At 39.4% G+C, this 27571-nt stretch overlaps 1 protein-coding gene across 8 annotated transcripts; it reads right to left on the bottom strand.

The window, feature by feature from the left end:
* Positions 1-601: 601 nt before the first annotated feature.
* Positions 602-27571, bottom strand: EIF4B (eukaryotic translation initiation factor 4B). 8 transcript variants are annotated; one of them, XM_081060747.1, is made up of 15 exons: positions 27345-27571; positions 19339-19476; positions 17770-17978; positions 16247-16363; positions 14309-14363; positions 13521-13655; positions 9928-10065; positions 9649-9822; positions 6600-6828; positions 5593-5705; positions 4692-4905; positions 4122-4177; positions 3462-3570; positions 3105-3177; positions 602-2735 (listed from the first exon to the last, which is right to left on the bottom strand). In XM_081060747.1, the coding sequence occupies exons 1-15, from the start codon at positions 27355-27357 to the stop codon at positions 2655-2657; spliced, it is 1854 nt and encodes a 617-aa protein (XP_080916873.1). In that variant the 5' UTR covers positions 27358-27571; the 3' UTR covers positions 602-2654. The 8 variants fall into 8 exon arrangements, with proteins under 8 accessions (XP_080916873.1, XP_080916877.1, XP_080916878.1 ...); XM_081060751.1 differs by having other exon boundaries at positions 5608-5705; positions 27345-27565; XM_081060752.1 differs by having other exon boundaries at positions 3462-3567; positions 5608-5705; positions 27345-27565.

The raw sequence follows: 27571 nt of genomic DNA, 5'->3' as shown, positions 1-27571 counted from the left end.
GGAGTCCCCAAAATTGTTGACTGAGGTTTCCTTGGTTTTCTATGCTCCACCCCCTTGTGACCTTAAGGATTCTCTGCCACTGTCCTAACCTCTTTCCTGCCTTGCAACAATGAACAGTCTGTTCCTGATGTTTGGAAAATTCCCACTAAGTTTGAGCAATGATTAAGAGAAAAGTGGCCTCAGTTTTAACCCAGACCAGCTTGTCAACCAGAATCCTATTCTGCCTGTGCACTGTAACCTGGGAAAGCAGACGTACCTCTCCAGACTGCTGAAGGGTGGTTTATGGAGGCATTGCCTCAAGGACATGAGGATTTATCCTGAGCTCCTACTTCATTTTAGCACATCAACAGCGTAGGAAATGGACTGCAGACATGCTCAAATGACAAAGGTTAGCACTAGGCAAAAATGCTGGAGGGGAGCTGACGTGAAACTCCCAGTTCTCAGGTGTCAATAACAGGTTCCCCTGGCAACCCTGTCCTCTGCACAACATGGTACCCAATGCTGAGAACCTCAGGAGGGTGGGGTAGCAGACTGTCAGTGGGGAGTCAAATAAAAAGCACAGGAGCATGAAGTACACTGTCAAAGAATTCCAGCATTAAAATGAACTTTAAAGATCAGATTTATTTGGAGAAAACAAAAAACCCCACAACCCAAAGGATGGGATTCACATCTCAAGACATCTCCCAGGTATTAAGTCTACAGATTACAAATCATTTTCATAGAAGATATTTTTGTACAAATTTTACATTGTATTGAGTGGGACATAAATCCCTGTTTCTGTTTTAATGGGGGACAGGGTAGGGGAGTGGGGAAAAAAAAAAAACGCTTTTTTGGATACAACTATTAGGAAGTAGACATGAAGAGGGCAATCCCTACCTTTTCATCATCTACAAATGGTAAAAAAAAAAAAAAAAGAAAAAAAACAAATTAAAAAAAACCTTTACAACCATGGGCATCTCTCTAAAAGCCACTTCCTAGCTACTAGCCATCCAAGCCAGTTAAAGTTACTTCACTTGGTACGTCTTTTGTGTCCACTGGGTCAATGATTCATTATGCCCACTGCTGCAGCACTCATAAACCAACACCCCTGCATGGCTGGGCAGGGTCTAACCTAGGACCGTTGGGAAAAGGGCTTGCAAACAAGAAACCAAGGTGTTATTTCTCTGCGGAGACCAATGTTGCCCCATAAGGATACCACCTACTGAGCTGACGGTACAAAGGTGCACATAAAAGCAGGCAGGTTAAGCTCTTGTGTTGCAAGAGAAACCAGGACCTTGTTAAATAGTTCTCTCCATTACCATTTATTCTCTCAAGGGAAGCTAAAATACCAAAACAAAACCACACATTGGTCTAGGCCACATTATAAATCCAAACATTGGTGTGGGATTTCAGTGGAGAAAAGGAAACTTGTGAAAACAAAAAAAAAACCAAAACAAAAAACAAAAACCCCAATCAAAGTCATAAGAAAGGCTCCCAATTTAACTGTCATCTATCCATCCTCACCACCTAAGACCATTAATTCTAGAGTTTTCTGAGGTGTAAAAGGGGTCAAAGAAGCAGGAGCAGGAGAATAGGGGTCAAAAGACATGAAGGAGCCAAGATTTGCTTGAGAAAAGCAGTGGTTCCTCACTTGACAGCTCCCAGAGGCTGATACAGAACGCCTACATTGAGTATGTGGTTTAAACCGAAGCTGCTTTTAGAGAGGTAACAGGAAAGAGTAGCATGAGGAATGTAAGACAACTAGAGTTTAAATTTTTAAAGCGTCAAGATTTCAACAGAATACAGATAAGTTTAAACTTTCAAAAAGGTCAGTGTTTAAGAAAGGGTGAAACCAGGACACATAAGAGACTTGGGAATTCCCACAACCCCTAAAATGCTTCCTGCTCCAGGAAGTAACCATTAATGTGTTTATTGGAGATCATACCATTTTCCCCTATTACTGGTGCAAAATAATTCATCACCTCCCCAAAGCTCCCTTTCAAACCACGATTTTCCCACTTATTTTGGTCACCAAGCAGTCCTATTCTTGAGTGGCCTGTAGACTCATTTCTAGCTACCCCCCTGGGGGGTAAAAATGAAAGAATTCCCCCTAGGCTGGCCCCTGTAACTCAGAACTAAATAAGAAGGGCTGGCAGCCTCCTGGAGACTAAAACAACTTCAGAGACTAAACCTACCTTGCCAAGGATGGAGAATTTATTCAGATAAACGTTTTGAGGATTCATGTATGCTACGTTAGGACAATAAGAATTAAAGGTAGAAATCTCACTCTTCCTCATACTTGCCCTACTGCCCAACCAGATTCCAGTCATTGCGTCACTGTCATTGCCATTTTGCTAAATGGAGGCCCCTAGGCACTAATCACACAGGCAATCCCATGTGTCATAAAAATGCACAACTTTTCCGTTAAAATAGGTCTCTTTCTCTCTGGCTACATTGGCGATTCTCCAGTTAGTTCAATACTTTAAAGGCTGCAGCAGCATGCAAAAGAATTTCATTTCATTTCATTTCAGTTTTTTTTTTTGTTTTTTTAAAAAAAAATTAAGAAAGGTCTCCAGGAGATGGTGAGTTTTATTTTGTCTTGTCTCGATAGAGGTTCCATTTGCTCTCAAATGTTCCAGGGTGGAGAGAGACTCGGAGAAAGCACAGGATGTAGTCTATTGGGTGCAATCTTCTCCCTCGTTTTCATCTTCACCATCAACGGAGAGAGCAGCATACTTGCTTGCAGAACTGAACTTCTATAACAGACAAGAGTGATAAAGTGACCAAGACCTTGAATTCTCACATCAAAATCCAAGAAAGAGGATACTGCTACTTAGGTAAATGGGGGGTGATAGTCCAGACCACACCCACGTGCTTGCTCATTAGCATTTTCCACTAGAGAGTAGCTGGGGAGCGCTGTCAGTATTCTGACTGAGGTCACACACCACCTTTTATCTTGAAGAGGGGATGATAGTGAAAGGTAGAAACAGAAAAACTCGAATCTCAGCTTCTTTCACTATTTCAAAAAAGTAGTAGTGCCTTATTTCCAACCACTCTGTTTGCAGCCCTAAGTCCAACAGCAAGAGTAAGCTGAGGGAAGTTGTGAATACGCCTTGGACACTTACGGAAGCTGGATTTTCTTCAGGTTTCTTTGGCTCAGGTGCAGATCGGGAGTCTTGATCCTTTTTGCCATCTTTCCTGCAGAGATGTGAGCATAAAACCACATGTCTTAGGAGAGGACCCTCCCAACACCCACAAGTAGTTCTGAGGCACTCAAGAGGCCTCCAGTCAACAGTCTTTGCTACCCGGATATTTTCTTATTTCTAGATTCTCAGAATTGTAACTGTCTATATGTTGGTTGACTTTAATTTGTCCACAGTAGGAGATACGGCAATATTTGGAGAACAAAGACCTTAATTACAAAGACACGTGTGTCTAACATCAGATGAAAGGGAACAAATGACAGGAGAGAACACGCATACCTATCTGACTCCTTCCAGTGGTCTTTGTTCCCTCCATCTCCTGGCCCACGGCTGGAGTTCCCACTTTGGCCTTTTGGAACACTCACCCCATCCACTTTACTTTCATCTGCTTGAGTAGAGATACAAAAATAAGTTGAAGGCAAGTAAAATAACTACTCTCCCTCTCCTAGGCTTCCCTTCAGTTGGAGAAAAATGTGCTCATGTATACCGGGGAAATTAATCCTCACGTCAACCCAGACTTCCTTCCTAAGCACTTCTCCCTTGCTCTCTCTCACCCCCACCCCACCCCGCCACACAACAAGATCCACTAAAATGTTCCACTGTAGGGTTACACCATCATGAAAAGCAAACTGGCAATAAGGACTATGACGCTGTGTAGTGACCTTGGTCTTACAGAGGGTGACATTTCTAATCTGGACTGAGCATGTTTATTTCCTTCCGATTCTTTTTTTTCCGATTCTTTTTTTTCCCCCTTCTAAAGAAATGCTCTACCAGGAAAGGGCAGGGCTCCAGGCTTTCTCCAAAGAGACCACTCCTGCCCTCTACTGGCAAGAAAAGAGATTAACCTAAGAACCTTGAAAACAAAAATGGGTGCACAATCCTTTATGGGCGTTTTATTTAGATCTCTAGGTGAAAAACCTATTCCTCTTTTGGCTTTACCTTTCCTTGCTGGTCCTTCCTCTGATGGTTGAGCTGGAACTGCTTTCCCACCACCACTAGAAGAAAACATATAATCACATTCATCAGCTGACTTAGGGAAGGAACAGATAAGCAACTTACATAATCATTTTCTAAGTGCAGTAAGCTTTACAGACAACCAAAAAATACATACATAATGATGTAAAACATTAAAACATGGGAAAGACAACAAAAGCAATTCGAACACCGAGTGCCAAGTCCTTGCCACCGAGTGCCAGCCACACAAGAAACCTAAGACTTAGGGAAGTGATTTCCAAGGCCACACTGCCAACATGTGGCAGTGGCACGTTCTGATTTACAGTATTTGCAGATTGAGTTACCAAAGTGAGGCCAACCAGCTATCAAAACTCCAGAAAATGGAACTATGGGCTCTCATGAGCCAGCTCCAGTACACCACCGAATCTGAACTAAGAGAGCAAAGACAGTGTAAGGTGCTATCTAAGGCCAACTCCCCGCAGGGCATTTTCCCTCACAATATCACAATATTTACGATCCTACAGCTCATCATCTGCCATTTCCAAGGTGACTCACCTTGTAGGGGACTGCTGCTCTGTGTCTGAGCTCTGAGATCGAGCAGGAGGGTTAGAACTTCGCTTCACCCAAGCATTCTCCTTTGGTGGAGGGGCTGGCATTACCTTTAGAGGCTGTTCAGGTTTGGGAGGCTTAGAAGTTGGAGAGTGACAGTCTTCCTCCTTATTGAATGTTTCATTTTCTAGAGACTTCTCACTCTCTCTCCTTCGTGTATCTGTGAAATCAGAGTGGAAAGGTCAAATGGCCAGAAAAGACTTAATGTATAACCATCCAATAGGATCTGAACAGAATGGGAAATGGTCCACATTCAAGTTTACTGCTTTCCATCTTTATTCTTAAATGCAGACCCTAATTTGGCTCCCAACAGATGAAATTATCCCTAAACCAAGGGTTTCCAAATGTTTTGAGAAAATGTTTTACTAATGCAAGAGAAACAGGTTAAATGACTCTCCAAGGAAGGATAGCCATCTTCCCTTTCCTAGGAATGAGCGAGTATTCTTTATTTTGGGATTATAGACTTTCTACACTCTCTGTGCTAAAATAATATCACTTGAGACACTGCTCTGGTCATATATGCCATAAAAAAAGGCTGGCCCTGAGGAGCGCATAGACAGCTACAGGACCTGACTGCTCTGAATAAAGAAAACTCTGAGAGATGTCAAGACATAAAATGGAGAGACAAATGTAAGAGTTAAATATACTCTTCAGTGGAAAATTATTAAACAGATCATCTAAGTCTCCTCTAGTGCCCATTTCTCAGAGTTTTCAGAGCAGGAGATGTGAAACTCAGATTAATCCAGGCTAACCCACAGAGAGTCCATGACTTAATTTAACACCCCCAAGTCTGTGCATCATTTTGTTCTGGGTAGATTATGGAGAAGGGCAATAATATGATACCCACCCTGATCCGACTTACTTCTTCCAGAGGTGGCCGAGGTCCCAGACTGGGACGACTCACTTCCTGTCCTTGACCGTTCCCGTTCCTGAGTTTCTTCACTTCGCCAGCTTGGGTGTCTGTACAAGAGATTTAACAAAATAGATTATGTTATGCTCAGTGAAGGCCACCTTGGACCCGTGCTGACCCTTTTAAGAACCATCACTTATTAAGATTTTATCACACTGGCTTTATCTACGGGCAGGTGTGTGCATAGCTCTGTCTTCCTCACACTATTTGAATGCTGCAGATGTTAAGACACTGGCTCTAAATACGTCAGCAAGCGTCAGCTAGAGTTAAGGACGTTCTCCTACACAATCTGCAACACTGCCCTGCCTTTACTAGTAACACAACTTTGCAAGTCATTCAAAACTAGTCCTAGTTTTTCAGAACACTGTTATAAGGAGGTTTCTACCCTATTAGAGCCAATGCCACCTTTCATAATAAATATTTTGTAGTGACTCTCAGTATTCTGAAGTAATACTCAGTATAACCAACATACACACAAGTAAAAGTACATGAGAAATAATCTACTTTCTATATGTACGTAAGTGAAAACATTTTCTCTACTTTATCCCCAGTAACTTGAAAAGAGGTAAATCCACTCACCTTACCATGTGGGGAATTTATTCTATACACTTAAAGCAGGGTTTGCAAAATTTTCTTAAAGGTCCAGATAACTTTATAAAAACAGGCCAGGTCATAATTTGCTGACTCCTGTATTAAAGCATCACCAATTTATATTTGTTGCAGGTTAAGTCCAATAGGCCTTTTGAAAATTGTGATGAACAGGCAACAACTCTTCACTGGATAAAAACTGTCCATCTACTGTGGACCACTTGGCAGCTCCAGCCCTTTGTCCACTAACTGCTGACATGCACTCAGATTTCCCAAGTGCCCCCTAGGAAGGTAATGCTCCCATTAAGAACCACTGAACTCAAAGATGGGAAATCCGTAACTGAAGATCACCTCACCTCTCCCGAGGCCGTCGTTCTAGTTTTGGCTCATCCAGCTGACGCTGCAATTTCTCCTGTTCCTTCTGTAGCCGCTCCTCTACTTCTCGTTCTCTAGCAGCTGTGTCAACAGGCTTTGCCCCTCCAAAGATTGAGGCTGCTCGACTGGACTGGGAGGTGCTAGCAGAGGAATCATCTTCCTTAGGAGTGCTCCGAGGCTTTAGATTCAGTTTGGGTCTTTGGGGGGGACCTAAGTTAAATGAAACTCTAAGTAATGGTTTTTCAAAATCACCAGAAGCTGATGGCTGAAAGCCAGACTCCCAGATATAGCTTATGGAATGCTATACGGGATTCAGATTTGTGGCCCAGCCAAGCCAACAGAGAAGAAAGGGAGATTAGAAAATGGGTGGTTTAAATAACAAGTCCAATCAATCTTTCCACTACCACATCTATGATGTAGTACCAGACTAAGGGAAAAGACTAAATATGGTAAAAATTTACATGGTGAAGCCAATTATTTATCATGATTACTATTATCTGGGAAGAAATTCTCAACTACAGTAGACTACTGGATGTAAGTATCTTGTTCAAAAACGTGGTCTGGAAGATGGATTACTTCAGTAGGTCAAGAGCTTGTAACAATGTGATAGGGAAGACTCCATCCAGTCTTATACTCTTGCCTCTGTATATAATATAAACTTGATGGTGATTCATAGGGTAAAGCATGCAACACTGAACATAAACTTTAAGAGAATTTGATTTCTTCTGATCCAAGTTGCTGGCATATTTTAAGATAAATTTTGTTTCGAGGAAACTGTATTTCTCAAAATCAGTGTTTATCCTAAGTATTTCAGACATACAAAAGCTACAGAAGACCAAGCTTCCTTGGTGCCCCTCTAATGACATGCCTAGCTGCACTGTCTTCTACAACCACTATGCTGAAGTTGTATTTATCGTCCCCATGCATGTCTTTATACTTTCACTATATATATATGTATCTGCAAATAGGATAGGGTACAGTTTAGCAAGATTTAAGTTCGCAGTTTATAGAACTTCCGAGATACAGTTTTAATCTCTGTAACTTTGTGAAGAGATCATTACCTTCACCTCTATAGGGTAAAACTGGTCAGAAAGAGTAACTCATTTGAGTCATACAGCCAATATTTGGTGGACCAAAAGGTTAAAAATCTATTATTACTGTAGCAACTCTATTGCTCTTCCCCCTTTCTTCTTCCTCTAATAATTTCTATTTATTTACCTGCTCAATAAATAACTGGTGTACCTCTATTTCAGACACTGTGCTAAGGCCAAGAATACAACTGTTGGGAAGTTTTGAGCTCCTGTCTGTAAGGAGCCCAATTTAGTGGGAGGATCAGAATTAAAAATACAGTATGCTAAGTTCTACAAAAGAGATTTATCCATATGAAAGTTTTAAGACTGAGATGGTGTTTAGGGAAGGCTGTAAAGGCTTTGAAGTGCCAATACCCCAGATTCTTGAAAACTGAACACATGTCTAACAGGGTAGATGTGGAAGGAAGGCATGGGAAACAACTCTGAAGAGGCAAACTAAACTGTAGGAAGAACGGTGAAGGCCCTGGTATGTCGGAAGTACAGACAAAGGTATCTTTCAGACCATGGAGAGACTAGGAACGTTTTTAAAAGGAGAATAATCTAAATAGATCTTGTTCCAGAAAGACAATTTGGGCCAGGATGAAGAATGATGCAAAGCAGGGAAATTGGTTAGAAATGTGGGTGTAGCAATGAAGTCTGAACAAGGATAGTGACAGTGACTTGGGAGACAAGGGAGCAGATCTTAGAGGGAGCAGGACGTAAAATCATCAGGGGGGAAAAATCAGGTACGCAGCTATTGGGGGAGGGAAGGAATGGCATGAGATGGCCAGGCAGGAGTCATCAGGAGGACTTGAGGCACACACCTGAACCTCCACTTTTCTCACTAGTAAAGTGGAGATGGTAACTGTACCTATACCAGACAGAATCCTTAGGATTATATACTACTTGTATGAGAACTCAGCTCATTGTTGGTGCAGAGTAAACGCTCAATGTCAGCTATTATTTCTAGACTTCTTGCATGTAAACAGCAATGCTTTAAAAATAAATTAAATTTTGTAGAAAAAACAAGAAGCTTTCTTAGTGTTTTTGTTTGAGGGAGGAGGAAGCACTACTGCAGTGGAATTTCAATATGGCTCTGATGACGTCTGTCACCCCACTGTGTTTTACTAGTTGTCTAGGTCCACCTTGCTCACTCGGGGGATTATAGGTTATGATGTATAGAAAGTGTTTAGCACAAAGTCCAGGCTGACTAAGGGACGTTAAAGACTAGGTTTGCTGTCTAAAAATAATTAAAAAGAAAAATTCTGTGTTGGACACCTTACTTTTTCAATGATATCACTACAGTCAGAACACAAATGGTGGCCATTGATTGATACTTTTCGAGAAGTCAGATATACAACACAATGTTATATAAATGTTATATATAAAAAAATATATTTTTATATAAAATAAAAAAATAAAAACTATAAATATATATAAATATAACATTTATATAAATGTTGTAACATGAGGGGCATAATTTTAGAATAGGTACACTGACATCCCAGCATTAATTAATGAACATTAATTAATACAGTAACTGATAACGGCATTGAAATCAGCAACACTTGCTTTTTAACCCCAGTGCCAACTACTAGCTATAAGACTGTGTTTGAGTGTTACTGCCTTCACTTGAAAGATGGAGCTACCACCACCTAATTTGAGTGTAGTTTATTAAATGAGATCACACCATAAGAATGTCTGACAAACTTTCTTCCTTTCCTACTTTGTGTCCTCAATCAATTTTAACTGAAAAATCCATATGCTAAGAAAGGTTAGAATCAGACTTTGCTTTCTTTCCATGTCATCCTTATCCAGTGCTCTATTACACTCTGCTACATACTTTTCAATGTGTAAATTCTGTCTGTGCCCTCTTAAGGAGTCTGAAACATAACCTAAGAATTTCCAATCAGTTTCTACAGTGGTCTGTCCCATTAAGCAAGCAGAAGAAAATGATTACCTCTATCATCACGCCTATAATCATCCCGAGAGTAATCATCTCTGGAGCTCCAGGACCGATCGTCGCGCCGTTCATATCTGTCTTCATAGCGGTCCCCGCCTCCTCTGTAGTCATCATCCCTCCGGTACCCACTACCAAATGCTCTTCTGCCACTGCCTATCCTGGAATCAAAGCCTGTAAATACATCCCAAATTGTAATGATCACACTGGAGGGAACAGAAGGCAAGAAAGGAGTTCTTAAAAGAAAGCAATTGAACTGAATGGTGTTTTGGTAACAACCTCTATCATAGTCTCTGCTGCCTCTGTCATCATAGCGATCGCGGCCCCCGTATCGATCCATATCCCGGCGCGGACCATCACGGTAACTATCCCGATACCCATCGCGGTATCGGTCTGAATCATAACGATCTCGAAACTCTAGAAGGAAGAGAGACAGGTAACATCATTCCTTTGTTCAGGGGACACTATTAATAGAAAGAAACAGGATAGCCCATTAGGTCATTTATTTGATTTAAAAAAATTTCTCTGGTGATTCAATACACATTTCTGGGTTAACAATCCAGGAGGAAGTTAGAGGAGAGAAAAATCTCCGTAACGAATTTCCAGGATTAAAGATTTAAATATTAAAAAATGTAAGCACAAAACACCAGAAGAAAATATAGTTGGAATCTTCTATGCTTGATGCCAAAGAACCAAGCAAAGACCACTTAAAAAGTTTAGCACAGAAAAACACACACACATCACAAATCTGAGAGGCAAAGAAAATGAGAATATATGCAATATACAAATGGATTATCTGTTATGTAAGTAACAGAAATTGAAATTAATAGGACGTCGTATTCCACTACCCAAATGGCAAATATTAAAATAAATAATACATCTTGTGTTAGCAAAGCTTAGAGGCCTATGTGAATAATGCAGTTAATTCCTACACTGCTGATGAATTTAAAACAGTGCAAACACTCTGAACGTTGTTTCAGAACTGTATTAAAAGGTTTCAAATTATGTATACTCTCTGGGCCAACAAATCAATTTCTAGGAATTTATCTTGAACAAATAATGGGAAATATTACCAAGACACATGTACAAGGAGGTTCACTGCAATGCTTTTTTATATTAAAACTGATGGGAGAGCAAGCTATAAATGAAATAAATTAGGGGGCACCTATACAAAGCAACCATTAAAAACAATCAGAAATGTATTTACTGAACATGTTCACAACATACAAACGGTGCCAAAAAAATGTACACATTTTAAGAAAGGAAAAAACTACATTAAAATTGTAATACTCAATGTATACTGATAACAAAAAATAAATACAAGTCACGTGTATGCATTTTTTGGCACCCCTGGTATTATTTGAAATGTTATATAAACTGTATTTTACAACACATTCATGAATATTAATGTCAGAGGCCTCTAAATGCCAGAAATTTATATACAGAAGACAAACTAAATAGTGTAAGTCATTCATAAAAGATGAGTAGTGGCTATTTAGCTTCAGCTGACTTGCTAGATCTTCCAAATTTTCTGAGACAAACTGGGAACCCAGATTTTTATATGAAAAAGAAATCTCAATTTCTAAATATGAACTATTATAAAAAACTGAAAACATTTTGAGTTAATAATTTATGTGAGCAGGCCAAAGAGGGATCTTATTTTTATGACTGCTTCCTTTTAAACAATTTCATTTCACAAAGACCATTTTGTCTATGTCAACATTCATTCATTCCGTGGTACTTTATACATCAAAGGACACGCTGATGTTAGTCAAACAATTATATATAGGAGAGCATCTAAAACAGAATTAAAAAAAACAAAACAAAAAAACTGCATTTATTTTTAAATTTAATTTCTGGAGAGGCAGTGACTCTATACTCAATTTTATTTAGATAATATTAAAACGATTATAAGTTTGCACTCACTAACAGGGATCCATAGTGAAGAAAAGCAGCACATGAATACACTGCTACTAAGATAACCAGGAAACATGTGTTTGGTGAGACTGTACAGCATTATTTAGTGCACTACTCCCCCTTGCCCTCCTCAAAGTGTCTTTTATGGGCCCAATGCTTGGCATAGGAGTCTGTGACCTCTTAGTACATATAGTCTGGGATCTCTAATGTTGGTAAAGCTGACTTTGGGCCACAACCGAGTGTTACACACTTGGCAGCTTTGGATAACAACAGCACTCACTTTTTGTTATCTATTCTGTTTGCTCTAAATTCAAGGTATGAAGTGAGAAAATAGTCACCTCCCTTGATTCAAAACAGGACCCCTGGTCTGACTGCTTTTTCTTTCCAAGAGCCATTTCTTCCTGTTAACAACAGAACTTTTTTGCACAAATGCTGAAGTACAGTACCTCAGGTAGTTCTCTCCAAGGCTCTGTTGGGTCACAAAGACTTGATCGTAAAATCAGATATAAATTTTATTTCCTTCTTCCTTCTACATGTTATTAAGTTAAGGAGGACTCTCTTCAAATGGGAATGTGTCTCTTACTGCCTCCTCAGTTATATTTGGTACAAAGCTCATACTAGGTATCGCACAAAATTAAAATCTTTGTGAATTGAAATTTTTCTTTCAATTTCTAAGGACCCCCCTCAACCCTCCTTTCATAATCGTAAGGGTGGTTACACTACACGCATACATTTTTACAACTTACATATTAACACTATGTGACACTGTTTTCCAATTTCTAGCTTTGCTTTCTCCCCTCAATAAAATAGGTTCTGAATTTTATCCCTGTCGTTACATGTATGTTATGCTATAAAGTATTCCATTATATGGACAAACCACTAATCATTTATTTACCTAACAGTAGGTTCTTTCCATTTAAAAAATAACTGCAGTGTTGAGTATTTCTTCATGTATTTCAATAAAGTTGCATAATTTCCTCCATAAAGGTATTTTACAAAGCTTTTGTTTTTATGTGGTGTGTATAAAAGTTGTAATTTACCCTCTCTGACCCCATGACATTCTCTATTCCCCTTCTTTAATTAAATTATCTTTTATTTATTTGCAGATTGTTTCTCTTCCCCAGTATAAACAATATACAATGAGGACAGGATTTCTGTCTGGTTTGGTCGCTGCTATATTCTGAGCTTAGAACATTATCTGGCACATGGCAGACATTCAGCATTTCTGAAGAGAATGAATTTTATTTTAAAAGGTATCTTAAAAAATTACATTTTGACTGTTTGCTGCTAGTAATGCAACCAATTTTTGTATAGCAGGCCTCCCTCAAATATCATAGTTCTGCTCTACGTCGTTCTGTTATGTGATGAGATACCACAGGAACTATTATTTATATCAATTAGCATATAGTAAAACTGCTTTCATTATACGCTTTTTCACTTAAAAGTCGCAGAACCTACTGATGACATTAAAGAGGACTAACTCTATTCTGCTTTTAACCAGCAATTTTGCTGAACTTTTTTTTTTTTTTTTTTAAGATTGTTTTATGGGGGAAGGGGAATAGGACTTTATTAGGGAACAGTGTGTACTTCGAGGACTTTTTTCCAAGTCAAGTTGTTGTCCTTTCAGTGTTAGTTGTGGAGGGCGCAGCTAAGCTCCCGGTCCAGTTGCCGTTGCTAGTTGCAGGGGACGCAGCCCACCATCCCCTGTGGGACTCGAGGAGTTGAACTGGCAACCTTGTGGTTGAGAGCCCACTGGCCCATGTGGGAATCGAACTGTCAGCCTTCGGAGTTAGGAGCTCGGAGCTCCAACCGCCTAAGCTACCGGGCCGGCCCCTGAACTCTTGCTAAGTCAACTACTTTACTTGTAGAATCTGTTGAGTTTCTTTATAAACAATTGTCTCCAAAAGAGAGCAAAATGAACACAGAAGAAACTAACTTGATAAAAATGAACTTACTGTCTCCAAAGCTGTCATCACCTCTTCTGGGCGGGTAGTCATCAAAGCTGTCTGTGGTAGGACGGGCCCTCCAGTCTGTATCTGTTTTGTCAGAATCCCGATTTCTATCTCGGCCAAAAGAACGATCATCCCTGTCTACAGATATATAAAATAAAGAACCCCCACGTGAGCTCACAGAAACTTTTGCCCAGTATTTCTTGCATGCATAGAAACCCCCCCTCAATTTACTCTGTTTCTTGCTCATGATGAAGTTGCCTCAGATTTTTTTAAGTTCACTGTCCAACTCAACTGAGTGATTTATTTCCTCACATTTACTCCTACTGGCTTAATGCGCATCTGTCTCATTTCCTGTGTAGGAGCCCTGATATATGTATGAATTAGGCCCCTCCTGTGTCCAATATACTGCTGGGTACCTCATGTATTTATTATACATTGGATGTTCACCTATGTCAATCAGGGTTTCTCACTATCAATACCACTAACATTCTGGGCTGAATAATTCTTTGCTGTGAGGAGCTGTCCTATGCATTACAGGATTAGTCCCTGGATTCTATCTATAGATACATAGGTGTCAGCAGCACTCCCCACAGTTGTGACACCCTAAAATGTCTCCAAACACTGACAAACGCCCCCTAAGGGGCACATCTGTCTTCAGTTAACAACCACTGCTCTACATTTACATAGGCCTACCACTATCTACTTCCATAAAATTTTCCGGGAAGGGGCAGCTCTCCTTTGTCATCTTAGGACCGTTAACAAAACAGGAAAATTTCTGTAAGCTTTCTTACCTTTATCCTGTGCTTGATCAGCAACGTCCACTCGAATTCTCCTGTTACCTAGAGACTGAGAGCATAGGACCATATTAACCAACCTTTTGCCCCATTATGCACAAATCCCATGAGTGACCTTGAACGTCTGGGCATAGCAGAAGCACTGGGGGAAGGAAGATAAAGGAAAAACACTGTAATCTAGCCAACACTCCAATTTGTTGGCTAAAGAATCCTTTATAAAAGACTTGAAAAAGACTTTATAAAAGACTTAAATTAATAAATTTAAGTTGGGCTTAAATGATATCAGGTCAATTAACTTAAAACCAAATTTCGCAGGATAGAGTTAACTTTTTAACCACCAAAGGCATTTTAATGTAGTAACAGTGCAATAAATAAAAATAATTCCCAACTAGCTAAATAAAAGGCATATTTGGGTCCAGAGTAATTAATTAGTCATTCAAGCATTTACAGAAACCCTACAATATATCACGAAGTTGCATAAAGCATGGTCTCCATCTATATTCAAGTTCTTTTACTTAATATTACCTTTGGATAAATCACTTCCTCCAGGATACCCTCTGATTTCCCTTTCCCACATCATTATTTATATACTTTGAACCCAATTAACTCTACTGCTGATTTTTCCTCATTTCATAGTAGAATCTACAGTTGAAGAAGGATAACAGTGAATTTTAGTTAAAAACACTTGGGATTATATTAAATACCACTATAATAAAATCTCTAAATACACAGTGACTCCTAGGTCTGGACCATGAAAACATTTTACATTAACAGTTAGTTAATTCAGAAAACTTCAGATAATTGTATGCTATTTTTTTAAAAAAAATCCAGACAGAAGTTAAAAATTAGGAATGTTATTAAAATCTAAAAATGATCTGAGAAAAAACACTCTGTAACAACCTTAGCTTCTCATATATTTAACTAAATATGTGAATTTTTATTCCTATCTAACATTTACTTCAGATAATCATGGTGGTACCCTCAATTACGAGACAGGAAAAATATTTTAAAAGATGTTGATTGCAATCATGTCAAATGGCAGATTTGGACCATAGAATCATGTATGACACAAATGGCATTGGAAATCGCCTTCAACAATGAGGTTTCTAGAATTAAAAGAAGAAAAAAAAAAGCCTTTTTTCTTCCCAGATATAATTAGTTTGATTTCTAAAGTCACTAGAGGTAAAAAAGCAGTTCCTAGATTAGAAACTTCCATCACTAACAGGTAAATAAAGGTTTTAATATCCTGCTTGGGCCAGCCTAAGAATCACTACATGGCATCAATCACACAAATAACTGCATTACAATTAGATTTAATCTCCATTTCCACCTCACGTATTTACAGCTGAATTGCCTCTTCTTACTGAACCTCTAGTGTGTCTGGATAGAAAAACATCTACGGGCAATGTCAAAAAGCAGGACTGAATGTGTAGTGCCATTCTTTTGTAAAAGATTCCTAGGAGCATGTATTTACCATAAATGATATCCAAGAATGTTTCTAAATCCTCTTAAAATTACATATATAAAAAACACCATTACTTCCCTAAAAATGAGACAATGCTATTTAATATTAAACTAATTAACATGATTTTTCTATTTGGATTGATCTGGTCAGATTATTTTTTTAAAAGCAAAGCCACGAGAGCTGAGGCAAAGCTGTGAGTGCACCAATATGGGATTCTGTTAAAGACTTAGTGTGGTGGATTTCTTCCGTAATTTTCCACCTAAGTACCTCCCTGAATTACTGGGGCTTGATGAACTTGCTGACATGAGGTGTGACTTTTAAGTGCTATTGTTAAATAATCCAGGCTTTTCTTTGTAGAGATTATAGCAATCACTGAAATGGGTGCTGACTCAATTTAAAAAGTATCAGTTCGATAAACATGAGATTTGATAGCTCCCACCCCTCAAGCTCCCCACCATTATTTTCTTTACCTCTTCATTGAGGCTCAGGGCATTGAACAAGGAATCCAGGTCCTCAAACTCAGCATAACCAAAACCTTTCAACCTCTCTGGATTGCTGGGTTCACGTGGTAAACGCACTGCACTGATCTGAAGGAGTAAACAAAAAAAACAGAAAATGTTTCCCAATTCAATGCTCTTGTTCATTTGTCTCCTTTTTTGGACCACTGTGGATGCAGTATTTTTCTCTGAATACACAAGAACCTGGTCGTCCGTCTCCAGGCAGAAAACTGGTACAAAGGAATAGAAGACAGACTTCACTGCATGACACATTAAACCGTTTCAATTTGAACACAAATTTAACCTTTATATATTTCCAATTTTTATATTTCAGAAAGTCAACTCAATTTTTGCCAAAAAGTTTTCTGGCAGTGTATTTTTCAGAAACACACTGAGAAAGGTTCTTGTCTTCATATATTAACAATAGTTAGGTCGAATCAAACAATGGATTGTAAACCCCCTCACCCTTACCCAATCCGCTGAATTCTGAGATGGCAAACCACTGAATTTTTACTATTTTAGGTAAAGATGTGTGTCCTATACACATTGTCATCAAACTGTGCCAAGTAGTTGACTAGGATAGAAAAGTGGACACAGGAAAAAATTCACACTAACTTTGTTTTAATTTGAACTTGTGTTTTCTAATTTGAAGTTTGTAGGATGTTTTCCTTTAAAGTTTCACAAAACGTTCCCTGGCACTAATTCTTATTAATTATTTACAAGAGGGTATGCACTCTCCATTTCCAATTTTAAGACCAGTTTCAAATTCTCGCACAATGAATGTGAAAAGCCCAATAGATCAGACATTTTATTCAACATTCTACAGAAATTGGCCACTAGAAATTAAAAACAGGTCAGCCTTCGAGTTGTGCTACATAATTAAACACAGGGGAAATTTATAGGTGGCAGTCAAAAAAATAATCACATCAGAAAAGCCAACTACAGAAGTTGGCAGACCACTGCAGACAACAGGCTCTATGAAGGGAGTCAAAAAACAAAGTAAGAAGAAAGGACAGAACTGATTCTTGGAAGAAACGTACATTTAATCTTTTCTAATTGGCAAAGACTCTGGGACAAAAACCTAATAGAACTGAAAACTGTTACTCACGATTTCATTTTTAAAGTCCTAACTATTTTTAATCAAAATTTCAAAAACAGAATGGCTGCGTTCAAAGAAACTTTCTTTCCATCTTTTAAAATTTAACTGGATACATCACCTTTTAAGTTTCTTAATGAGAAGGGGTATAGGTTTTTGAGAGACTCTCATCTGTATCAATAAGGTATTGTTAATTTTGCTGATAACTGTCCAACTGGTGTTGAATGAGAACATTCTCAAAGAGCCTAAACACTACTTCATCTATTATGTATCCGTTTCTTCCAAGTCTAGACACAACCTCAAAATCTTTCTCAATATAGAAAATCAGAGACAGAGACAGTCACTACCAACATGCTATCCCCCGTATCTAGTTCATTGCCTAAAACCTTTGTAGACTTACATTTAATCCTCTAAAGAATTCCTTAATGGAGTCTTCTGTCACATCATAGGGCAGGTTCCCCAGAAAAGCAGTGTAGGGTGGTGATTTGGGAAGACGGCTCCTGTCAATATTGGGTTCCCGAGCAGCCCGTGGAGCAGTGGGCAGGATGGAACGGTCAATTGGAGGTGCCCTATACACATCGTCCTCATTACTGTGCCAAGTAGTGGAAACTAGGACAGAAAAGTGGGCACAGGAAATTAGAGGAAACTTCCCTTACTGCTGTTGTAGAATAAGAGGACCCATGCTAAGCGCCAAGTATTATATAACCTCTATCAGGAAACAAACAGGTAAAAAAGGTAGGCGTTAAGTCATAAGTGAGACTTTACACAGAGAAAATGCTTCTGAAATGTTAGAATCAGAATACGTTAGAATCAGAACAGCAATGCAAAAAGACATAGTATACACCGTCTCTTTTTCTAAGTATTCCAAGCCCTTTCCAGACCCAGGTTTTTTGTTAACAGAATCACGGTAACTCTTACTCCTTATGTAGCAAAGGAATGAGAGAATATCAACTATTTATGTAATGTTACCATGTGCCAGCTACTTCCTATTCATTATGTCCCATCATGTCTTTTTACCAATCCCGTGAGGTTGTTCCCCATTCTACAGAAAAGAAACTCAGATCTCAGGAAGGCTCTGTAACATGACCCAGGCCACACTGACTGCAGAGCAGTAGACTGTAATCCCAATAGAGCTACGATTCCAACATGGGTCCCTCACTCGAAATGTATTTAACTATGCGGACAACTTGCATATTCCTACCTTTCAGCTGGAGAAAAAGTGTTTTGTTCATGGTTTAGCCTCCCTTTATTGAAAAGAAAAATCAATTCTGTCCCTATAGCACTGTCCATGAACTTGCACTTCAAGCATCAACACTTACGGAAGTATAATCTGTATGAAATTGTTACTATGAAAAGAGGTCACAAAAGAAAAAAGTATTCTTTAGTCTATAATGAAAGCTTTTGGAAAAAAAATGACAGGTGATCAGATTTATGCTATACCCAATGGTTATATAGCTCCTGTCTGTTGCTAGATACTCCTTGAAAGCAGAGCTTATCCAAATAATACCCCAGTGACTCTTCTGTATTTTCCCACCATAATTACTGTTCATATACCTTTTCTTCGGAGCATTTTTGTTTACCCAAGGACACCGTGACTTCTTACTAACCGCTCCTAGAACAAATTATCCTTGACTCTGAGTATAAACAGCTTACAGATTGTATTGCAGTATCACGTTATGAGAACATCACAGAATTTTAGACCCAAAAGGAAATAATCTAGTTCTTACTTTTCAAATGAAGAAAACTGAGGCTTAAAAGGATAGACCTTGAGAAGTCTGTGAATGCAAAAGCCAGAACTCGTTCTCGAGTCACCACTTTAGTTCCTATCAAAAACTCTTAAAGCCTAAACCTAAAATTCCATAAAATACGTGAGATTTCAGGTTCTACAAAGTGAGTAAGTTCCTTTAATAGAACAGGTTTTATTTAGAAGATAATGAAAATTCCAAGCATGAGGGAAAATAAAAATTACCATCTCCTTCCAGATCGTCTGTCTCATCAGCCCAGCTGACTGGTTTGGGGACATAGGTGCTTCCTCCACCTGTCCCTCCATCCTCAGCCAGAAAGTCTGTTAGGGAGATAGTCTTCCCCTTCTTATTCTTCTTTTTCGCTGTTTTAAAAAGGCAAGAGAAAGATAATTTCTCAGTACTTGGGTACTTACAGGGTTGTACGATGTACTATTGTTAAATATATTTACAAAGAAAACAACATAAAGGCCCATCAAAGGATTGGATTATGGCACATTTATATGAAGGAATACCATGCAGATATAAACAAGGAGAAAGCACAAGATACAGGCATGGAAAGTCCAACGAGAAGTCACAGAATACATATTATGAGTCCCTTTTGTCTAATGCATATTATGGAAAAGGGTCTAGAAGGATTTTCAATAGTGTACTTCTGTGGAGTAAGGCCGGGGTGGGGGCAACCTTTTATTTCTTACTACATTCACTCATACGTCATTTGAGATTTTTAATTTAGCAATTACTTGGGTGTAAGACAGGTTACTACATTTGTTGCTCCTGGGATACAAACAAACAAAATCCCTACTCTTAATCCCTACCTTAACGCCACTCATGAAGAACAGATATATTAAAGGGAATAAATAAGAAATCCCTAAGAACCAACACATTTAAATGTTTCCTGCAGTTATAAAATCTTCAGGAATCTCCAAATGACTCCATTTAGTGGATTGACTTTGGCTCTGTCTAGTTCTCAGAACTTCTGAGATGGCATCAATCAACAGCTACTGCAAAGAGCTGAAAAGACTAACTGAAGTTCTAGAACTGGCCACTGAAGAGCAGTCACTAAATGGTCAGAAAAAAAGTAAGCAGCTCTGTTGTAACAAAGATCAGTTTCATGGTTTTTATAATCCTAAAAATTCCTCCGTGTTCCAATTCTCATCTAATTTTCAATCCAAGAGGACGGAGAGTCTATAACATGATGCACCATCTATTAAACTGAACGGTGTTCTTTCACTTGGTACCTGCTTTTCTTTTAAAATCCAACTTACAGGAAATAAAGACCTGCTTGCTATAAACATTATGAACAATCTTCTGGACACAACCGAATTTGAAGCATTATGGTCTCAATGTGCAAATCAGATGAACTTGGCGGCAGTAACACAGGGAAAAGATGGCCTTGCATATAACATTTCCACGTTTCTCTCAAGCGAATTAATACTAACCCTGATTCAAAAGTTTCATTTATGATGAACGAGGTTGTATTTTGGATCTAGTCTATGCTTTGAAAGAAAGCAGTTAGGCAAAGGTTGAGTACTATGGCAGTGATGTTGCTTCGGGCCCATATGCAAAGGCCTAGGGGAAATTTTAATAAATTATTTTGCACAAGACATAAAGCCTACCTCTGAGGTAGAACGCTTCTAGTGTCTAGGCTTATTTTAGTCTTTTCCATATCCTCTAGATCAAAAATAGTGTCTGGAACTAGTAAGATGCTAGCTAGCGATCCTTACCCTCACGGGACTTAACCTAGTATTATCAGCTATACCCAATTATTAACCAATCTGGTCACTGGGAAAATAGAAATGGAACTAGTGGTTAGTCCATACAATGAGGCCAAGTTCAACATAAGAATAATAAGAATTTGATTAAGGTATCCCTTTCCCTTTTGTTCTATATACATAACTACTACCAAAACAGCAGAATCTGGAATTAACCTTGCCCTTTGGTCTGATTTCCGCTTACATCAACTTTCTAGATCAGGGTTTCTCAATTTTCACCCCTTGACTCTTGACAAACAAGTCTCACGCTCTCTAATGTTATTTCAAATTTCAAAAATAATAAACTAAATAGTATGACTAAAAAAATTAAAGCACTATTTTAGAATGCCTTTTCAAATCACATATTCCCATTTCTCCTGATTCTGTCACTGACTACTTCCCAAAAATTTCTGGTTGAGAAAAATCCCTGTTGGATGATGATAGATTGCATTTAAAGAGAATTCTTTCACAAGACCCTTAAGTTATGTTTCATTAAATCTAGCAGCAGAATTCACTCAGTCACAATATAAGCAGCAGATTTAAAGGAACTAGCCTTTTAAAAAGCAAAATCAATAAACCTAAGCAGGTGCCAATGTTCGCTCCACTCCATTTTTTCCAATAACTGGGAAACAATATTATCTAAATACTTTATGCCCTTTGCTCCTCCAGTATCTAGGCCCACAAAATGTTTAGGATTTCAACAACGTTCTCCACTTCTTTTTAAGTAAAACATTGTTTAATGCTCCAGGTGTATTAATCCCTTGCCACAATAATGGAACTGGTCCAACTCTTTAGTTTTTTATTTAAAACCACATGGACTAAAGGGGAAAATACACATCCCAGAAATGTTACTAAATCCTCTGCCTGCTGCCTCAATTACAATTTTCCTTTACCAAACAAGCACTGGGTACAGCCATCCCACGGGGATTGGTCCAGGACACCCCCACCCACCACAGGGATACCACAATCCTCCAATGCTCAAGTCCCTGATATAAGAGAGAGAACTTTGAATCACCCTTCCGTATACTTTGAATCATTTCTATTGTACTTACAATACCAAATACAATGTAAATGCCATGTAAATAGTTGTTATACTGTATTGTTTAGGGAATAATAATCAAGAAAAAAGTCTGTACATGTTCAGTACAGATGCAAACGTAGCAGGCCTAACCACATAGCACCTCAGCAACAACGTAACCTTTCACCCCATTATTTTTGACCTGTGATTGGTGGAACCAACAGATGCGAAACCCATGGATATAGAGGCCCGACTGTACCTTACATAAATAAACAAATAAATAACAAATGAAAAAACTTAAAAAGAAACTATTTTCAAAACTTTTAGTCCACAAGTCCTTGAACAGAATAGCCTTCTTAATAAACAGGGTTTGTTATGATATATACAAAAATAAATACAACAGATCAACTCCTAGTCAGCCTCTCAGTTTCTGACATTTTAGGTAATTCTGTGTTGTGGAGGGCCGCCATGTGCTTCTGTAAGAAGTTACCACCATCTCTAGCCTCTACTCATTACATTCCAGTAGGAAAGTCCCTACCCCATTGTGACAACCAAAAATGCCTCCAGACATTGCTAAATGTCCTGAGTGGGTGACAAAATTGCCCCCTGGTTGAGAACCACTGTTTTCTAAGTGTTATTTTCACATCAATAATAAAAGGACAGGGCAGATGGGTGGCTCAATGTGGCTGCCAGTTCGATTCCCACATGGGCCAGAGAGCTGTGCCTTCCACTAGAATGAAGTCAATGAGCTGCTGCTCAGCACCCGGGTGGCCAAACGGCTCAGCTGGTTGGAGCGCATCTTCTCAACCACAAGGTGGCCTGTTTGATTCCTCAACTCCTGCAAGGGATGGTGGGCTGTGCCCCCTGCAACTAACAACGACAACTGGACCTAGAGCTAAGCTGTGCCCTCCACAATTAAGATTGAAAGGACAACTTGACTTGGAAAAGTCCTGGAAGTGCACACTGTTCCCCAATAAAGTCCTGTTCCCCTTCCCCAATAAAAATCTTAAAAATAAAGGACAAATAAAAGGGAATGTCAGCCCTATATAAAGTACACTAGCAGAAAAGAGACTGCAATACACCAGGTCTTCACGGTTACCAGGCTACAGCATGTAAAAAAAGAAATGCTTCCTTTATTTTCCTCAGAACATTTTTCTGTTATTATTACTCCATTGTATTAGTAATAAAAACACCAACTGGCAGGTATTAGTTACAAAATCTATAGACTGGCTGCTAGTTATTTCAAATAGAAGACACCTTCAAGTACAATAAGCAATCAAGTTTATTTGTTGCACAATGCCACCCCACTTCTGCATCTTTCTTAAACTAATACTTATTTAGGAAGGGAAATTCCCCTAGCTCTTAACATTCACATGGGGCTTTGTCAAAAATTAAGCTTCTTAATTTTAGATCTTGTCAGACTAAGTCCCGCTTATTTTATAGGGTTATCAATTCTTCTAAATGTTTTAGTAACTATGTAGTTACTAAATATACTAAATGTAGTAAATATAAAATATAGTAAATATACTAAATATAGTTACTAAATATATAGTTACTATATAGTTTTAGTAACTATAGGCTAAGAAAGTCAGAAAGCATCATAAAAAACTGTGTAAGATCATGGCAGCATTATTCATAATAGAAAAAAAACCACACAGTCTAAATGTCCATCAACTAACAAATGGATAAATATAAAGCAGATGTCCATACAATGGATTTGGCTATAAGGACTAAGTTTCCACACATCCTACAGTACAGGTGAACCCTGAAAACATGAACCCTAAGTGAAAGGAGCTAGTAACAAAAGTCCACATATTGTATGATTCCATTTATATGAAATGTTTAGAACAGGTAAATACAAAAAAACCGGGAGATTAATATTGGGGGGGAGAGCAGAGGATACATGACTACTAATGGGTAAGATGTTTCCTTTTAGGAAGTGAATCTTGCCAAATCCTCCTCTAGAATTAAAAACTAATTAATGATTAACAAATGTTTCCTTAAAGAAATATTGTATAAGTGCAAATCAATGCACCCAAATATCAGAGCGCCTACAACTGCTGTTGCAACTATACTGCTGCTTAGAGCCCAGCCATGAAAAGATGTTTCATACAATGCAATGCATGCTGAGGCCTCACCTTTACCGCATTATAGTTCAGCATGGAAGAGAATAAAGACTAAGTCAGGACTTAACAAGCTCCATTACCTCAACCAGTGTTCAGTTAGTTATGTGACCCCTCTTCTCTGCCCTATTTCTTCATCTTGACACAATCTGAGGAGAATGTCATACTGTCTTTTCCTCCCCCTCTCGAGACACTCAACTGGATCATTTACATAAAAAATTATAAAATAAGCACCTAATACACGTCATGCTAACCACTACACAAAGTACCTGGAGCTTCTCTGTAAGAGAGGAGCTATAAAAATTAACTTCTTGCTTCAGGCATTTTCCTACCATCAGAACTACAGAAATAACTATTACAAATCTAAGAAATTAACTTTGGTGGGTGCACTTATATATGTACACACACATACTTAATTACAAGTAAGCACTTGGTTTTTAAAAAGGTCACCCTGAAGTTCATTCTTTCCCCCATCATGAAAAGAGAATTCTAGGATGTTTTCAGACATACATATACGGTATGTGAATTATATCTCAAAGCTGTTTAAAAGTATATACTTAAATGACTTTATTTAGAAATATTCTTTTACTTTGACACTGCTCCCTGTATTTGGGAGTTTTAGTCTTGGCATTCTGATTCTGGTTATCTTACTCCCAGAATAACATATGGTAAAGGATGGGATTTGAAAATAGGTTAATATGTAAATGGCATAAATGGCAACCAATGAAACTGTTTTTAACTATAAGGGTCAGCACTGCATGAAAACCACCATTGGATACCATCCTCTCCATAAAAAAAAAATATCAATGAAACAAGATCCCACATATAATGGCATTTTGAAGCATTATTCAAACGATAGACCTACAGGCATACATACACTATTTCCAATTTCAAAGCAGTTTAGTCTCAAAAATTAACCTGTATCGAACAAATTTGACATCAAAAAGTATACTGAAAACACACACTAAGTTTTATAGTTTTAGTCCAGCCACATTAGCTGAGTGCCCAATACATGGGAATACCGGTCACTCATCAAAGTCAATGCAATTGATTGGAAAAGATTCCAACTGGGGAAAGAATTTTGCTAATCCCAGATTTCTCAAGGACAGACTGTCAGATGTAACCTTGTGCTCAGACACTAGCATAGTGTCCCTTATACATATTACACAATCTAAAGATTTATGGGATTAAGGAGATGAGGGTTTCCAAGTGGGTAAATATTGAAGAACAGGAGGAGACATCGCTAAGTAAATCCCTTTAACCAGTCTGGATTTCACGCAACTCTGTAAAACTAAGTCGGATTGCTAACGTTTCTTCCACTTCTAAAAATTCCACAAAAGTTATGGAGAAAGGGGAGTATAGGCTTTTCACTAAATTATGACACTAAGCCATTAAAATGGTAAATCCAGGCCAAATAAGCTTCAGATGAAGCTTTAGGGCAGCACCCCAAACTTATATGGAAGCCAACCTTGTTATTTCCAAGTTGATAATGAAGAGCAAGGAGTCTCAAAGACTTTGACCTTGCTCTGCCATGTGCATACAGTGTGACCTTGAACAAATAATTTCACCTTCCTCATCTGGTACGTATCACCTGCCTACATGTATCTCACAGAGCATCAAATGAGACAATAGACACAAAAGTGCTTGGTCAATTGTCCAGTGCTACACGAATGAAAGGTATTATGTTCAAATACACCTCAATTCCCTCAACATTTTCCAAAGACATACATAATCCTTAGTCTCCTATGTAATAACAGAGAAAGTAATTCTTGCTGGGAAGTGAATGTCCAGAGATAGCAAAGGTTCGATAAATGTCTCATAGAATGCAGGGTCATGCCAGGGAAAAGAAATTAGTTGTTCTGCCAAACCGTAGGGGGATTGGTTCCAGGACCTCCCTGAATATTAAAATCCCCAGATACTCAAGTCCTTTATATATTAATAGGATGACATAGTATTTGCACACACCCCATACAATCCTCCGATATACTTTAAGTCATCTCTACGTTACTTATACCTAATACAATGCAAATGCTATGTAAATAGTTGTCATATGCTGTATTTAGGGAATAACGACAAAAGTCTATCCATGTTCAGTACAGACAACTACAACTACCATAGGCTTACACAGCACACATCAGGAACAACTTAACATTCCCCCCAATATTTTCTATCCCCATGATTCAATCCGCTGATAAGGAGTGCCGACTATAAATCCCCCAAACTAAAATTAATACTACAAAACGTTACATAGCTCACTAAGTCCATCAGAAATGCAAGTGGACTATTGTGCGTGATATTCCCTATCCCTAAGAGGTCTAAATCAGGAACCAACTCCAGCCACTGGTATTATTTTAAAATCACCTCCTAACCATTGTTCAATTATCTCAAAAAAAAAAAGGGGGGGGGGCTGACCACCACCACTGGAGCTATAAAAATTCAATCAAAATGGAAGCTGTCAAGGGATCGGATCTTGTTCACCATTGTGTCTCCAACACCTAGAACCGTGCCTGGCATAGTCTGCGCTCAGTAAAAACGTGTTGATTGAATTAAGAAAAAAAAAGCCTGGAAGAACTCTGCCTACCCTTGCTTCCTCCCCAACACGTGGGCGCACCAATGTGTTCCCCACCCCCACTTAACTCTAGTAGCTTCACCCCCCAAACCTAACACATATATCCCTCGGGAAAATGCAGGGGCCGGGCCCATTCTAAAAGGTGAAGAATAGAAAGTGAAAGGATATGAAAGAAACCGACAGAGACGCCTAAAATCGTGCCATCTGCGCTCTCGCGCGTGCTTTTAAGGCGCGCCCGTCTCCACTGCCCTCGGTTCGCCTGCCGCGCACGCGCACCGCTGCCTCCCTCCGCCCCTCCACCGACTCGCGATCGGGCTGTAACTGCCCCCCCTTTTCCCCCTGCCCCCACTCCCGTCCGCAACGGCCTCGCGCCTCGGGGACCTAGTCTAGTGTGCACCCGTCCGCGCGCCAACCGCCTCCTTCCTTCCTCCACGCGGGCACAGTGCTTCTCATCTATGAGAAGGCCTCACGCCCCCTGTAGAGCTTTCTGCGCCTCCTCCTCATTCCAACTCAAGCCAGAGTCCATCATTACTCCCCGCTCCAACCTCGCGCAGACGGGGTGAAAAGAGTGCGAGGGGGAGGGTGTCCTTCCCCTCCCCCCAAACATCCCGAGGCGAAAACCTAACGCGGCCCAGCCGCCAGCCTGCCGCAGCTCCCTGATCCAAAGGGAAGTGGTGCCGCCCACTCCCCGACTCCAGGGGATCAGTGGAGCAGGCTCGGAGAGTGCCTTGGGAACCCGGTCCTTGGCCGAGCTCAGCCGCTCACTCACCTGAGGCCGCCATGTTGGGAGAGGGAGAGAGAACGCAAAGGACCCGGATGAGGCAATCACGTGATTATAGCGGGCGCGTCGGGCTAGGAGACGCAAAACTGGGAGGGGGCGGGGAGGTGAGGAGGAAGAACAGAGAGGCGGGGCGGCGCTGCTCTAGGTTCGTAAAGCAGCGCGAGGAGGTGGCACGGCGTCCGACCGGAAGACCTGCGCGACATGTGGCCAAAGGG

Source organism: Rhinolophus hipposideros, assembly GCF_964194185.1.
Source record: "Rhinolophus hipposideros genome assembly, chromosome: 9".
NCBI classification, from domain to species: domain Eukaryota; kingdom Metazoa; phylum Chordata; class Mammalia; order Chiroptera; family Rhinolophidae; genus Rhinolophus; species Rhinolophus hipposideros.
This window is presented reverse-complemented; position numbering and strand designations above follow the sequence as displayed.